Source organism: Petaurus breviceps, unplaced genomic scaffold, assembly GCF_028583685.1.
Source record: "Petaurus breviceps papuanus isolate PSGF00001 unplaced genomic scaffold, PetGlider_PUasm1.0 190, whole genome shotgun sequence".
Classification (NCBI taxonomy): Eukaryota; Metazoa; Chordata; class Mammalia; order Diprotodontia; family Petauridae; genus Petaurus; species Petaurus breviceps.
Genome location: NW_027185810.1, coordinates 6,989,181 through 7,005,293, shown reverse-complemented (window position 1 = coordinate 7,005,293; position 16,113 = coordinate 6,989,181). Strand labels below are relative to the sequence as shown.

Genomic DNA, 16,113 nt, shown 5'->3' with positions numbered 1-16,113 from the left:
TCCCTTCTCAAACCATGTTTTTAAAATCATGACATAAGATTACAAAGGAAAGGAATCATACTGATATACAGTTAATGAAATATTTTAAAAGTTTACAGGCACAAGGTTAAGAATCCTAGCTTCACTAAAACCCTCCATTTTTTGTTTGTTTGTTTGTTTTAAGTAAGAAAACTAAGACTCAGGGGGTGGCTAGGTGGTACAGTGAATAGAGCACAGGCCCTGGAGTCAGGAGGACCAGAGTTCAAATCCGGCCTCAGACACTTAACACAAAAACTAACCATGTGACTTGAGCAAGTCACTTAACCCCAGTTGCCCTCCAAAAAGCAAAAAAATTAAAAAAAAAAAACTAAGACTCAGAAAAGTTAAATGTCTTGTTAGAGAAAAAAAAACCAACAAAGAGCTTCTTCATGGTGGAGTAGGGGCTGAATTCTAGCTAACTTTTTTCCTTCTGTTTTTTGATGCTTTAAAAAAAATGTCATATAAGTTCTCTTCAATATCTCCCTGTAGACATACCCCTTTCCTCCATTTCAATGGTCTTTCTACTACAAATAAGCTGATCCATATTTTCCAATCTCCATGGCAACCAATCTTTCTAAACATCTGTTTCAATGCCCTATCTCAAAAAGTCATGCTCTATTCCCCCAGAGCCAAAGTGTGTCCTTCTGCAAAGAGGTATTTGGTGTGTTAGAGCAAAATCTTCCATAGAACTGCCTCAGATCCTGTCCAAGGGGATTTACTTCCAAGAGGCACCAGAAAGACCTAGTTACAACAGGTTTCACCCACCTTTTGTATGGCATGGATCCCAAGGTCACCTGTCATGAGATGGTCTTGGATCAGATACTTCATATGAAGAACACATCTAGATATCAATGAGCTCTATCTGGTAAATTGTTAGTAGAGTTTCAGTTAATACAACCCTCAGTAACTGGTCTTCTGTGACATAGTGACAGTTGCCAAAGCATTGGGTTGTGTTTTAGGGGCAGCTGATGGCACAGTGGATAGAACACTGGCCCTGGAGTCCCTCAGACACTGACTAGCTGTGTGACCGTGGACAAGTCATTTCATCTCTAGTTCAGTTTCCTCAACTATAAAATCAGGATAATAAGCACCAACCTCCCAGAGTTGTTAGGAGGATCGAATGAGTTAATAAGTGTAAACTGTATTAGCATAGTGCCTGATACATACTAGGTGCTTAATAAATGTTTGTTCACTTCCTTAGTATAAAGAAAATTAGATGTGGAATCAGAAAACCTGGGTTCATTTCCTGGTTCTATTTCTAACTCTCTATGAAACCTGAGACAAATCATTTCCCTCACTGGCCTTTATAATGAAGAGTTTGAACTAAATCTCTGAGGCCCCTTCCTAAGTTTAAATCCTAATTGTGATCCTGAGGCACTGCAAGATGAGTCATTAAATGTAAAAAAAAAATTACACAATGTCCCTGAGCCTCAATTTCCTGATCCAAGAAAATCAATCAATAAATCACTAAGCATAATGCTGGAGATGTCTTAGATTATTTCTAAGGTTTCTACCAAACCTGCCACTCTATGAATATGTATTCAGGATCAGATTAGCATGATTTATTTTTACTAGATCTTTACAATTTTCAATTAACAAGTATTTAAAAAAATTTAATCTGTTCCTCCCACTAGCTTACCACATGAGTACATTTAAAAAAAACAACAACAAAATAAATCCCTCAATACATAGCTGCCTTCTTCTGTGTCCATAAATTGGTCTTTTAATTCTTTTTCTTTTTTCTAAAACAGTAGTTTGTTTTTCCCTCCAATTAAAGGTAAAATCAATTTTTGACATTTGGGTTTTTTTTTTTTGTTTTGAGTTCCAAACTCTAGCTTTCTCTCTCCCCTCCCTGAGACAGTAAGCAATCTGATAGAGGTTATACATGTGCAATCATGTAAAACATATTTCCATATTAATCACTTTGTGGAAAAAAACTCAAACCAAAAAACAATGAAAGAAGGAAAGAAAGTAAAAAATAGTATGCTTCTGCATTCTGACTACATTCTCTGGAGGCAGACAGCATACTTCATCACGAGTCCTTTGAAATGTCTTGGATCATTGTATAGCTGAGAGCAGCTAAGTCATTCACAGTCTGTCCATGAATTTCGGCTGGCTATTCCTCAGATTGCAAGATATGCAGTCTCCATTACCTCCTTACATCCTTTGGCTATCCCTCAAAACTAACACCCACATTGGCCATATCTTAAAATGTATGACTCTTTCTTCATTTTAAGTTTATCACCTCTGCCTAGAGGTAAGTGCCATGTTTCATGCTTCTGGACTCCTAGCTTATCAATATGTTGATCTTTATTTATTTTTATCAAATATAACACCCAAATTAACAACAAAAGACATATGAAGGAAGATGGCACTTGCATCCACAGAAAGAACTGATAAAGCTGTAGCAGCAACCACATTCCCAGGATGGCTGCTAGTATAGGTTCTTAAATTTTCTTTACTAGGAAAGATAGCTGTTTAAGGAGCCAACAATCTTTTTTAACTACATTCACTAGTTCAGGGGAAAATTCAGCACCCTGAACTTCAGAGAAAATATAAAAAGAAAATACAAGCAGAGAAATAAAGACCAACAGACAGGGCTCTGACTGCCTGCATCAACTATATACTTTACATACATCCCTGGATTGAGAGAGACTTTACATCTGAGCAGTTGGGGAGCTCTGAACATAGGGCCATTCAGAATTTCAACCAGGGAATCACAAGATCCTTCTCATAAGCGAGCCCCCAAAGTGGAATACCAACTCAGAGTAGACATATATACACTCCTCAGAGCTAGAAGGCATCACAACCCTTTTGACTCAGTGCCTAATTAGAAACTGACAAAAGGTGTGAAAGCCTTCCTAGAAGCAAGCCTTCCCTAAGCAAGCTTCCCTTAAAGGGCTTCACATGAGGCCTATTAATGGTTGGGGAAAATGTTAAATTAAATTAACATTACAAAAGTGAAGTACATAAAGAATTATTTTACATATATATACACATATATACATATTTTTGTCTAATGGTAGAGTGGGGAAGGGGAGGAAAGAAAAAAAAAAGAAATTTACATGATAACTTTATTCTATATTTAAAAGGAACACCAAGTTGCTCATAACAGATTTACAGTTTTATGTGCAATCATTTTTTAAAATTATACTCTGTTGTGGAAATGTTTGTTTTACTCCATTTATTAAAATTAAAATTAAATAGATTTTAAATTAAAAAAATAAAAGAAATGTTTAAAAAAAATTAAAATCTTTGAATGTTGGAGCTAGAAGGGCTCTGAGAGATCCTTTTCTCCAAGGTCTTTACTTCACATTGGGGAAAACAGAAGATCAGAGAGGTCATGTGATTTGCCCAAATTCCTCCAGCTACAGTATAGGACTAGAGCCCTGGTGTCCCAAAGCAATGTCTTTTCCTCTACTCCTGATGATGTAGTATTCTATTTATAGTATATACACTAAGATATTTAAGTAGTGCCTAATAAGTTTATGGTCCAAATGTTCATTTGAAGATGAGAAAATTGGGGACTACACAGCTTGAGCAATGTCCTCAGCATTAAAAAACATCGAGACTATCAACGGGTGGGAGAGAGAGAGAATTTGAAACTCAAAAACTTTTTTTTAAAATAAATGTTATGTATAATCTAAATAAAATTGCTTACCATCTCAGCGAGGAGCTAAGTAAGGGAGTGAGAGAGAAAACTTAAAACTCATTTTTAAAAAATGAATATTAAAAATTATCTTTCCATGTAACTATGGAAAAAGATCTTAAAATTTTAATTTAATTTAAAAATTAATGTTAAAACTTTTTACATGTAATTGGGAAATATTTAATGAAATAAATAAAAATTTTCAAGCAGCAAGACAAAGGATGCCTATGTACTTACAGTGTCTGGTCCCTATAAGGCAGCTATGTGGTACAGATGATAAAGTGATAGGAAGACCAGAATTCAGATCTAGACTTGGGTACTTACTAGCTGTGTAACTCTGGGCAAGCTGCTTAACCTATCTGACTCAGTTTCCTCAAGTGCAAAATGGGGATAATAATATCTATTTCATAGTGTTATTGTAAGGTTCAAATGAAATATCTGTAAAACATTTTCAGATGTGCTAAAACATATACGCTAAAACATTAAGTGCTAAGTAGGCACTGCTTGTTTTCCTTCCTTCCCTAGTAAATACTTAAAAAATGAGCTGGAAAGGAGATTTTAAAACACCTAATACAAAGCCTTCATAACAGATGGGGGCATTGAGGCCCAGAAAGGCCAAAACTTGTTTAAGGTTAGATTAATAATAAGTATCAGAGCCAGTGTTTAAAGCCAGGTTCCCTGGGTCTGACTCCAAATGAGTGTCTGTTCTACTAACCACGAGGCCCAAGATGATTCTAAATCAATCCCCTTTAGGACACCATATTCCCTAACCATGCTAATCAATTAAGAGTTCGTTGGATTGGCTCAAAAAAAGTCTATTATTCAACAGAAGAAGAATTCTTCTCAGAGTTTGGATCATGTCAGTCGCAGATGTCAGTCCAAAGTGACATTTTGTTACGGTACTTGGGTATGAGCAATTAGATGCCAAGGAGAATAAGAATGCATCCCCATGTTGGTGGATGGGCACTATAATTAGAATAGCTATGCAAATCATCACTGGCCCAGAGTCTGAAAGAAATCAAGTCAAATAAAGCTTGTTTTAAAAAAGAAAAGGGAAAAGCTCCAAGAAAGATTAAATAGGCTCTTCCAAGTGCTCACTGCTGTGGGACAAAGCTAGAAGTCCAGCAGTTCTCCTGTCTTGTCATGCCATCCTTTAGGGCCATTGAATTGGTACAGGGTATTCCCCATACTTCAGGGTATGCAGTCTCCATACAACTTCAGTCCTTCGAGACCTAAATCAAAGCCATCCCTCAAAGAAATCTTCCCTGAATCATCCTTCCCCAAGACACTCAGCTTAAATCCATCCATCTACTTCATCAAATTTTAAACATGCTTTATCTAGATCTCTATTTTTCTTATCATATTTTACATTCTGTCTTATCCTCTTTGCTGAATGATAAGTTCCTCCAAAAAAAAGGGTAATTTTCATTTCTGTATCTCAAGAGGCTAACACTATACTTTATACATAATAAGTACTTAAATGTTTTTGGAAATGAATTTAGTCCACCAATAAACATGAATAAAAATGATGACCTTTTTATAAGTGAATATTTTGAACCCATCTGAAAAAACTAGGATAGCAGGTGGTAAAATAAGTTCAGAAAAGAAATGTCACCTTCTTTTATGTTAGTGTTATTGTAAACCACTGTAGAAGACTTTCCATGGACCATGTAAAGTCAGTGAGTTAGTAAACATCTAAGAAGTGTTCACTGTGCTACAGAAAGCTCTCAAGGAGCTCATAATCTAATAATGAATATAAGTGAAAGGACATTGTCAAAGGAAGAAAAAGATTCATTTGCTCTATATCTGACCATTCTTTTTTGACTAGACATGAGAATGTAAAACATTTCTATTGGAGTAAGAGCTTTCTGCCTTTCAGGTTACCCATATTATTTTTCTGAAAGTGCATAGCTAACCCAGGCCTCTACATCAGTTAATGTGGTTTGGAAAGTATGTTCATTTTGCTTTTTTTTTTTTTTTGGAGGGGGAAGGTAGGGCAATTTGGGGTTAAGTGACTTGCCCAAGGTCACACAGCTAGTTTTGTGTTAAGTGTCTGAGGCCGGATTTGAACTCAGGTCCTCCTGACTCTAGGGTCGATGCTCTATTCACTGCCCCACCTAGCCGCCCCAAAAGTGTGTTCATTTTAAAGATGGTGACAGGGCTAGAATCCTACCTCTTTCGAATCTCAGCCGTTGGTAGAGCTGAAATTGATCCACTGACACCAAGCAGGCAATCTGAAACCAAAAACAGAGAGGTGAGATTTACAGCATTGCATGCGGTTCTGTTTGTTACTACTTTCTAAAGTCCTCTCCTTGTAGAGTTTTCTGTACTACCTAAGCACAAATCTTAACAACTTTCATTGCTTTTACAGTCCTCCCCTACAAGTCATCTCTGCAGCTAGGTGGCATACTAGATAGAATGCCGGGCCTGGAGTCAGAAGACCCGAATTCAAATCTGACCTCAGACACTTACTAGCTGGGTGACCCTGGGCAAGTCACTTAGCCCTGTTTGCCTCATTTTCTTCATCTGTAAAATGAGTTGGAGAAGGAAATGGCAAACCAGTATATGCCAAGAAAACCCCAAAGAGGATCATGAAGAAGTTGACATGACTGAACAAACAAATCATTCTCTGATAGAGGGCACCATAGAATCACCAAGCTAGAAAGGACCAAGAAATCACCTAGTCCAATCTTCTTATTTCACAGATGAGAAAATCCAGACCCAGAGAGAGGTTTATTACATGTCCGCGTTCACGTGGGGAATTGATGACTGAGCCAGGGCTTGACCCCAGTTCTTATGAACTCCTCCATCCCATGTTCTGTCTACCACACTGCCAAGTGTACACTCTTTTGAAGCAAGAAATCTTGTACTTCTCAAATTTTCTAAACACCTACAGTGGTTTCCTGGTTTTTAAAAAGAATATGTACTTCACTTTTTAGATTACAAAGCAACTAAGGTCAACTGGATTGGAGATACTGGGGAAACTCTTCTACTGAAGAATTCTGATCAGTTCTATGACCAACCATGGTGTGTGCTACTTCTATCTCTTGTCAGAGCAGTAATGGACTCCAGGTGGACAATGAGGAATACATTTTTGGACATGACTTGCTTAACTACACTTTTTTGTTATTAGGGAAGTTTTTATGGTTTGGTTTGGTTTTTTTTAATTTGGGAGTGATTGAAGGGAAGAGCCAGTGATTGTCATTCAATCCTTTCAGTCATGTTAGACTCTTAGTTACCCTATTTAGGGTTTTCTTGGAAAAGACACTGGAGGGGTTTGCCATTTCCTTCTCCAGCTTATTTTATGGATGAGGAAAGTGAGGTAAACAGGGTTCAGTGACTTGCTCAGGGTCACACAGCTAGGAAGTGTCTGAGGCTGGATATGAACCCAGGTCTTCCTGATTTCAGGCCTGTCTCTCTATCCACTGCACCACCTAGCCAAAGGGCTAATGATAGTGATACAATTTTTTTAAAAAATAGGATTGTTTAATCATTTTAATAAAATATTCAGAAGAGAACATGAAAAATCCCAGAAAGACACAGACAAGCAGGAGAGTTTTGAAACTACTGTGTTGAACTTACATACCTTATTTTTTTAAAGGCAAACTTTTGTAAGACTGAAGAGTTTTACATACATTCTATTTTTCTGTTCTTTGTATATGGAAATGTTCATGTTTATCAAATTCAGAATAACAATATTTTTAAAAGATAAGAAAGAAATGTCCCAGTTTAATTAAAAAAAAAAACTAGGTCTCCTGACCCTTTCCTTCACACAGAGAGCCTGAAGCTTGGCTATCACATGAAGTCATATGTTAAATTAGTAAAAAATGAAATACCAACTGGTAACCTTCTTGTGGTAAAGTTTTCCCTCCCAGAAGAGAATGTGAGCCAGAGTTTTGCTTGTAACAATTATTCCTGTGTAGCCAAATATCTTTTGAGATTGCTGATGTCAATTATACAACTGCCTTTCAAAGGTGCTCATTAGAATTGTCTCAAACACAGTCTTGAAAAATAAGATTCCTCTGACATCAAGATTTAAGTGATTAGCACTGCTTAAAAGATTTATAATTTGAAAGAGAAGGATTTCATAACCAAACTCCAAGATGTAAGCCTATAAAGCTTAAATTCTTAGCTCAGTTAATACAAGTCTTTTAAAACTTTTTAAAAATGTTTATGTCTATAGATTGCTGCACTTTATTACTAATGATGAGACAAAATGTACAATGGAAAAGAGGCAGCTAGGTATATTTTGAGTCAATGCAATAAATAGTGATACCTTATAGAATCTAGTCCTAAAGGAGGACAAAAATCCAATTGGCCATCTGGATAAAAAAAATTAAACTATCAACTACACTGTATGAAGAACCAAAAAGCCCAAGAAATTTGGGATATTTCCCATTCCCAACAGAAAGAAATTAAACGAGGAACAGTTTGGGAATAAAAGCTTTCTTTTCCAAGCAACTTTATTTAGTTGAGAACTGCTCTGTGGGTATGTACATGTGTATGTGTATATGTATATATGTGTGATTGTATGTATATACATATATGTTTACACACACATGCATAGGCATATCTGTGCATACTATAGTTGTTCAATTCTATAAATAACAAAGAAGGTTTTTCAAAAGATTCATTGTAACATGAACATTCCAAAGAAGATTCAGATTGAGGTTTGTATTTTTCCATATACTATATCTCCCCAAACTAAAATGTATAGTGTTTAATGGCAGAACATTTTTTAAACCTCTTTTTTTTAATTCCCTAAAATTCTTAGTGTACTGTCCCTACATGGCAGGTCCTCCAAATATTTAATAATGATACAGAAGAGAAAGAACTGACCCATAAAAGTATGTATAGAATGATTTTGCACACACGTATGTGCATGTGTCTTTGTGTGTATACATATGTGTATATATGTATGTATATGTACACACATGTATACATACATATCTATTTGTGTCTAATAGCCATCTGTAGGTTGGGTGGAAGAAAAGAAAAAAAGAAATTTATGTAACGTTGGTCTATATTTAAAAGGAATAGCAGGTGGTATGTAATAGATTTATAGTTTCATGTGCAATCACTTTTATTATACTATGTTATGGAAATGCTTGTTTTAAATTAAAATATAAATATAAATTAAAATCTTATTAAATAAATTAAAAATACTTTTTTTTAATAAAAGAAGAAAGTTAGAGGAAAATAGAGTAAGGCAATTACGTCTCATAGGCAGTATATATGGCATAATGCACAGAGGATTTGGATTTAGAAAGACCTTATCTCAAATACTTACTAGCTATGTGACCTTGTGCAAGTCGTTTAATCTCTTTGGGCCCTCCATATCTTTGTCTACAAAACAATGGCCTCTAAATTTATCCTCATCTCTAAATCTATAATTCTATGAGCGTGTGGCCTGGGGACAAATGAAACATCTCAGGGAGCAGCAGTTCTAAATGATTATTAGAATTGTGCAGGAACAGCGCCAGTGCAGAGGTATCTGTGCTTAGCATACAGTAGGTGCTTAATGCTTTATGGAGCAGCTAGGTGGAGCAGTGAATAGTATACTGGGATTGGAGTCAGAAAGACTCATCTTCCTGCGTTTAGATCTGATCTCACACATTTATGAGCTGTGTGACCCCTGGGCAAGTCATTTAACCCTGTTTGCCTTGGTTTCCCCATCTGTAGAATGAACTGGAGAAGGAAATGGCAACTTATTCCAGCATCTCTGCCAAGAAAACCCCAAAATGAGGTCACAAAGAGTCAGACATGACTGAAAAATGACTGAATGAACAATGAATTCTAGCTGAATTCAACAGACCATTTTCCAAGCTTGCTTTGTTTCATTTTCTTTACTACCTATTCACCTTTGCTGGAAAGCCAAGTTGCCTAATGGATAAAATGAGGGCTTGACGAAAAAAGGATAGAGAAGGATGAACCTTGATTGACTGTGAAGTCTGAGGCAAAGCCATTGGACACTTGCCACTATTGTGTGGAATGGAAATAATATTACCTAGGTCTCACTGACCCCAAGGAAAAAATGAGCTAAAACCTAAAAAGTATTCTGTTAAATAATATCAGGGGAGCTTTGTCCTAATAAGTTCTATTTACTTTTTTCTAACATAGCATTTCAAATAATACAAGAAGACTCCTAGGATCATTTCAATGTCACTTATTATTTTTATGTCACAAGAAAGGTACACGCCATGCATGGAAGAAAAGGGGAAGAAAGTTATCAAAGAAGATCAGAAAGAATGAAATGCTAATGAGAGAATGACACTCACTACCAAACTGCAGAGAAATCGACCTGCCCTCAAGTCACAACAGTAGAAACAAACAATTATTACCAGAAATCAAAAGAAAATGGATAAAACCATTATGGAAGTCCACATTACTGGTGACCAAAGGCTGTAAACTCATGTAGTGACACTCTACAGCTTATTTGGGTTCCCTCTTATCAGCTTCAGTTTAGATGGCTACAAGTGGTAGCCTTGGGGGCTGCAGGTGGGGAAGGATATTCTTTTATAATGACATTGGGATAAGGGTCTGAGAGTCAAAATATAGAGAGAATTAACATGAAGATGTAAAACCAAGAGTCATTTAAAGATAAATAAGAATATTATCAAATGGTTCTCAAAAGAATAACTGAAAACTATTAACAACTGCATGAAAAACTGTTCCTGCATTACTAATAATAAGAGATGCAAATGAAAACAACTCTATCTCACACCTAAAAAATGGCAAAGATGACAACAGATGTTTCTAATAATCTATGCTGGAGAGGCAGCAAGAAGACTAGTATTTCGATGAGCTGCAGATAGAGCAAACCATTCTTTAGCAGATATAGCAAGCCATTTGTTAAAGAAGTCTGGAACTATGTCTAACAAATGATGATAAATTGGCAAACCTTTCAATCTAGCACTGCTACCCACATATCCTAATGAAGTCGAGGTCAGCTAGGTGGGACAGTGCATAGAGTGCCAGGCTTGGAGTCAGGAAGACATCACACTGAGTTCAAATCTGGCCTCAGATACTTACTAGCTATATGGCCCTGGACAAGTCACTTAGCCATGAAGGAAATGGCAAACATTACAGTATCTTTGCCAAGAAAACTCCAAATGGGGTCATGAAGAGTCAGAAACGACTGAAATGACTAAACCACAACAACAAGGAAATCAAAGACAAAGACAGAAAAGGTCTCATCTATAACACAATATTAATAGTAACCCTTCTTGTGGTAGCAAAGAACTAGAAATAAAATACAATAGGTGCCCATCAACTGAGAAATGGCTAAGCAAATCATAGAACATAAGATATTCAAGGGAATATTACCACAGAATATGAACCAATAAATATGAATTCTGAGAAACACATATGAACTGATGCAAAGTGAAGCGATGGACAGCAGGGAAAATAGACAAGATGAACAAAAAGAATATAAGAAAACTGAATGGTATGTAATTGTAATGACCAAATTTGGCCCTAGAATTGAAAAAATATATTATCCTGACCTCACTGCAGCAAGCAGGGAGCTATGAGTATGGAATCCTGCTGTGTGTTCTCCAGTGTGCTTGATATATGGGTTGGTTTTACTAAATTGTTTTTTTAATCTTTATTATATTAGGGAAGAATAGATTTCATAAATGAATACGATGTGAAAACAAAAAGGAATCAATTGATAAAACTAGAAGGTAAAGTATACAAACTATAATTTAATAGTGTAGATTATCAAATTGTATTCTAGTAAAACAGCTTCCTGCCTCCTCCAAATGAAGGAAGGCATTGAGGTATTCCTCACCAAAGACCAACTCTACTTATCATCCTCACCTCTGCCTTCCCTTTCTATGAAACCGTTGTTTGTCCTTGTCCCTTGTTTTCAAAGAGGACTAATGACAAGCTGGGGTAATGTCTTGACTTGCCTGTGAAATGGATTTAAGTGAGGCAGAGTTGCACAAGGTCATCAGCCTCATTCTTTCTTCCAGAGACAAAAGTCAAGATGAATGGTGATGAAGAGCTTGATGGCTAAAGATAGCTAGTATTTACACATGTAAAATTTGTAAAGCACTTTATAAATATTGTCATTTTTTCTCTGGCTTGACAGAATGTTAAGTTCTTTGAAGGCAAGGATTATTTCATTTTTGTCTTGTCTCGCCAGATTTGGCCCATAGTAGGCATTTAATAAATATTTGTTGCTATAAGTTATATAACTTATAACTCAGTGAGTTAAAAAGGGATTCAAAGAAGGTTACAAAAAAAGAAATCCTGCCCTTTAGATGTTTCCACTTTAGTTCCTGCCTAGGAGTAGCCAAAGTGATAGAACATGGAAAAAACTTAAACCCTAGTCCTGGCCCTCAATTGAACTTGTATGAGTTATAGCTAATTTCTGAAAAAATGCTTTCTTTCATTTATGTGATTTTTAACAACTGTAGTCACGAAACTACATAATAGAAAGGTGGAAATGACTTAATTGAGAGTATCGCTGGACCAGGAGGAAGGAACACCTCAATTCTGTTCTTGATTCCAGTCGTATATGGTGTTCTCTGTCTCAGATGACAGTGGCAAAGTTGGAAGAGCTGTTCCAACAATATTGAGAGGATTAACTGGGAATAAAAAGAGCTTGCTCCAAGGTGCTGATTATTTTCAAGAAACATGCATTAGGACTCAAAGTTCCACTGACAAAGCCCAGAAAGAAGGGGAGGCAGTGGTAAACATGAGAATACATGACTTGAATGCAATAAGAGACAGTTCTCTCTGCTGCTAAGGAAATTCCAAATAGCTCTAATCTTATCACGCCACACTCTATTAAAGATGGAAAAATATGCAGGGTGGAAAGCTTCTGCTCCCCTCGCCAAACGCCTCTCCATCGGCTCCAATGGACCTTAACTGAATGCTCACTCCCTTGACGAAAATCTTTGCTGCTTTCCATTCAGCCTCTGACGCTCATGTTAACCTTCCTATTTTGAAGGATTTTCACTCTTCCACTGGCTCACGACTACACCTGCTCTAACTATTCCCTTACGAACACTAAGATATATAAAAAGTTTCCTTGAGAGACAGGTGGTTTCAGACACATAAACCGGAGAATGCCAGGACTGAAATCTTTGGCATGTTCTAAACAGAAGACTGCTTACAGTCCATATCCATCAACTTTCACTACAAAATTCCTATAAAGAGTATCTGCATTCACTTTCTTATCACTCCTAAAGTCCTTGCATTCTGGCTTCTGTTCCCACTACACTATAACAAAGGAAGTCACTAATGACCTCGACCTCCTTACTATTAAATTTAAAGGCCTTCTGTCCCCTCCTTAACCATTTTTTTAGCATTTAACATTATAGACTGGGGTGGCTAGGTGGTGCAGTGAATAGAGCACAGGCCCTGGAGTCAGGAGGACCTGAGTTCAAATCTGCCCTCAGACACTTAACACTTACTAGCTGTATGACTTTGGGCAAGTCACTTAACCCCAATTGCCCTGCCTTCCCCTCTCCAAAAAAAAGCCTACAAAACCATTATAGACTGCCCCTTCCTACTTCTCTGACCAATCTTTTGTGGGCTTTTCATCTTCCTTCTGCCCCTTAAATAAGGATCTCTCTCAAGGATCTGTTTCAGGACCTCTTCAATTGATACCCTGTCCTTTGGTGATCAGATTCACTCCTGTGGTTCCAATAACTGCTTCTACAGAGATGGCTCCCAGATCTCCATCTCCTTCCCCAGCCTCCCTCCAGACCTCAACTCCACATTTCTAGCTGCCTACTGGATATCTCCTAGATGATCTGCCAACAGCTCCAACTCAGCATGGCCCCTATCCCAAACTTGCCCCTCCCCATTTCTTTCCTTATTTTTCTGCTACCAGTCACACAGGTCCAGGATCTTTGGCCCCTCACTCTCCTTTACCCAGCACACCCAATTAATGGACAATTCCTGTTATTTTTACTTCTGCGTCTCTACATCCTTATATCTACATCTCCTTCCTTTCCATAACCACAGCAGCCAGCTTAGTTCAACCTTTCAACACTTCTCTTCCCTCCTAAATTGTTATATAGCCTCCTAACTGGTCTTGCTGGCTTCAATCTATCATTTCTTCAACCCAAGGTACCATTCTGCATATAAACATCACTCCTCTACTCAAAAAACTGCAGCTCTTTCTTATTACCTACCAAATAAGTATCAACTCCTGAGTCTGAAATTCAAGACACTCTAAAACTTGGCCCCAACTTTCTTATCCAACTTTCTCCCTACTCCCCTTCAAATATTCTATGTCATAGTTGGTCTGGAATACTGTTTTCATCCAACTTTTCCAGTTTCACTCCATGCTACTTTCCTTTACACACTCTAGCCAAACTTATCTGCTAGCTGCTCCCCACAGATCATATTTCATTTCCTGTTGCCCTGCCCCAAATGTCTGCAGATATTTACTCCCTCTTGACCTCTTACTCTTGGAATCTCTAGCTACATTTAAGCACCTCCAGATGCCACCTCCTACATAACACCTTGTTTAATCCCCTCCAATTATTAGCACTCTCTTTTGAAATTATTTTGTATTTATGTATGTGAATGTTGTACCACCTCAACAGAATTCATGTCAAGTCAACAAGCATTTATTAAGCTCCTACTATGTACCAGGCACTATATTAAACACTGAGAATTAGAAAGAACAACAAAAACAGTCCTTGTCTTCAAGGAGCTCACAGTCTAATGGGGGAGGCAACATATAAGCAATTATAAATAAACAAGGTCAACTGAAGATGATCTCAGAGGGAAGACTCTAAGGTCAAAAGGACTGGAAAAGGGGCAGCTAGGTGGCACAGTGAATAAAGCACCAGCCCTGAAGTCAGGAGGACCTGAGTTCAAATCTGGCCCCATATGCTTGATATCTTCCTATAAGTTATGTAACTTATAACTCAGTGAGTTAAAAGGGATTCAAAGAAGGTTACAAAAAAAAAGAAATCCTGCCCTTTAGATGTTTCCACTTTAGTTCCTGCCTAGGAGCAGCCAAAGTGATAGAACATGGAAAAAACTTAAACCCTAGTCCTGGCCTATGTGACCTTGAGCAAGTCACTTAACCCCAATTGCTTTGCCTTCGCCCCTCAAAAAAAGAAAAGAAAAAAGGAACAGCTAGATGGCACAGTGAATAGAGCACTGGCCCTGGAGTCAGGATTACCTAAGTTCAAATCCGGCCTCAGAAGCTTGACACACTTACTAGCTGTGTGACCTTAGGCAAGTCACTTAACCCCAATTACCTTGCCTTCCCCCCTCAAAAAGAAAAAAAGAACTGGGAAAGGCTTCTTACAGAGTCTTTATCTTGGAATTGAAGGAAGCCAGAGAAGACAAGAGGAGAAAAAGTGGAGGCAGAGAATTCTAGGCAAGAGAGACAGCCAATGAAAATTGAGTCAGAAGATAGAATGTCCTATATAAGGAAGAGCAAAGAAGCCAGTGACATTGGATCAGATTTCATGGAGGAGAATAAGATGTAAGAGAAGTGGAAAGGTAGGAATTGGCTAGGCTATAAAGAGCTTTAAAAGCCAAACAGATGATCTTATCTTAACAGATGGTCCTGGAGGTAAGGAGAAGTCACTGGAGTTTACTAAATAGAAGGGGTGACATGGTCAGGCTTGCAATTAAGGAAGAACAAGTTGATAGCTGACTGAAAGGTTGACTGGTGTGGGGAGACTTGTAGCAGGCAGACCCACCAATAAGCTATTGCAACAATCCAGGCACAAGATGATAAGGGTTTATACCAGGGGGGTGGTTGTGCTGGAAGGAAAAAAGGGTCACCTATAAGATGTTACAGAGACAGGATTCAGAAACTGGTTGGATATAGAGGGTGAGAGAGAGTGGGGAATCAAGGATAACATCTAGTTTTGGAGCATGAGTGACTGGGAGGATGTGAGGTGGTACCTCAAAAGAAATAGGGAAATTAGCAAGAAGGGAGAGTTTTGGAAATGTTGAGTTTAATATGTCTACGACATCCAGTTAGAAATGTCCAACAGGCATTAGAGATGGAAATTTGGAGGTCAAGAGATGGATTAGGGCTAGACAAATAGATCTGGGAGTTATCTTCATTGAGGTGTTAATACATGGGAGCTAAGGAGACTATCTAGCAAAATAACAGAGAGAGAGAAGAGTGCCCCAGACAGGGCCTTGGAGGACACCCATGGTTATGAGGTTAGAAGAATTCTATTCCCAGAATTGAAAAACAATGACCTGCATATTTTAGATACCTGCAGTGTAGAAAGAGCAGCTTTGACCCACTCCTTGAACAAGGAATAATGACTAACCATAGATGTGTTAGTGATTTCAGTAGGCCCTTCCTCTCATTCCTTCTCCTCTTACACACTAGGGGCCCCAGCAGGGTACAGTAGGAATGCAGTCAGTGCTTTCAGGATGGGGAGACGTGGTGGTATGCTTCTGGTTCCTCCCTTTCCTCTACTCTTGATGATCTCAAGCTGGCA

General features: G+C 37.8%; 1 protein-coding gene across 4 annotated transcripts in view; it reads right to left on the bottom strand.

The window, feature by feature from the left end:
• RNF144B (ring finger protein 144B) overlaps positions 1–16,113 on the bottom strand; it is a 259,881-nt gene that overhangs the window by 37,626 nt on the left and 206,142 nt on the right. For all 4 annotated transcript variants that reach the window (XM_069092485.1, XM_069092484.1, XM_069092486.1 and 1 more), the window contains one exon: positions 5,841–5,901. In XM_069092485.1, the coding sequence (XP_068948586.1) occupies positions 5,841–5,901 (61 nt within the window). The remainder of the gene's footprint in view (positions 1–5,840; positions 5,902–16,113) is intronic.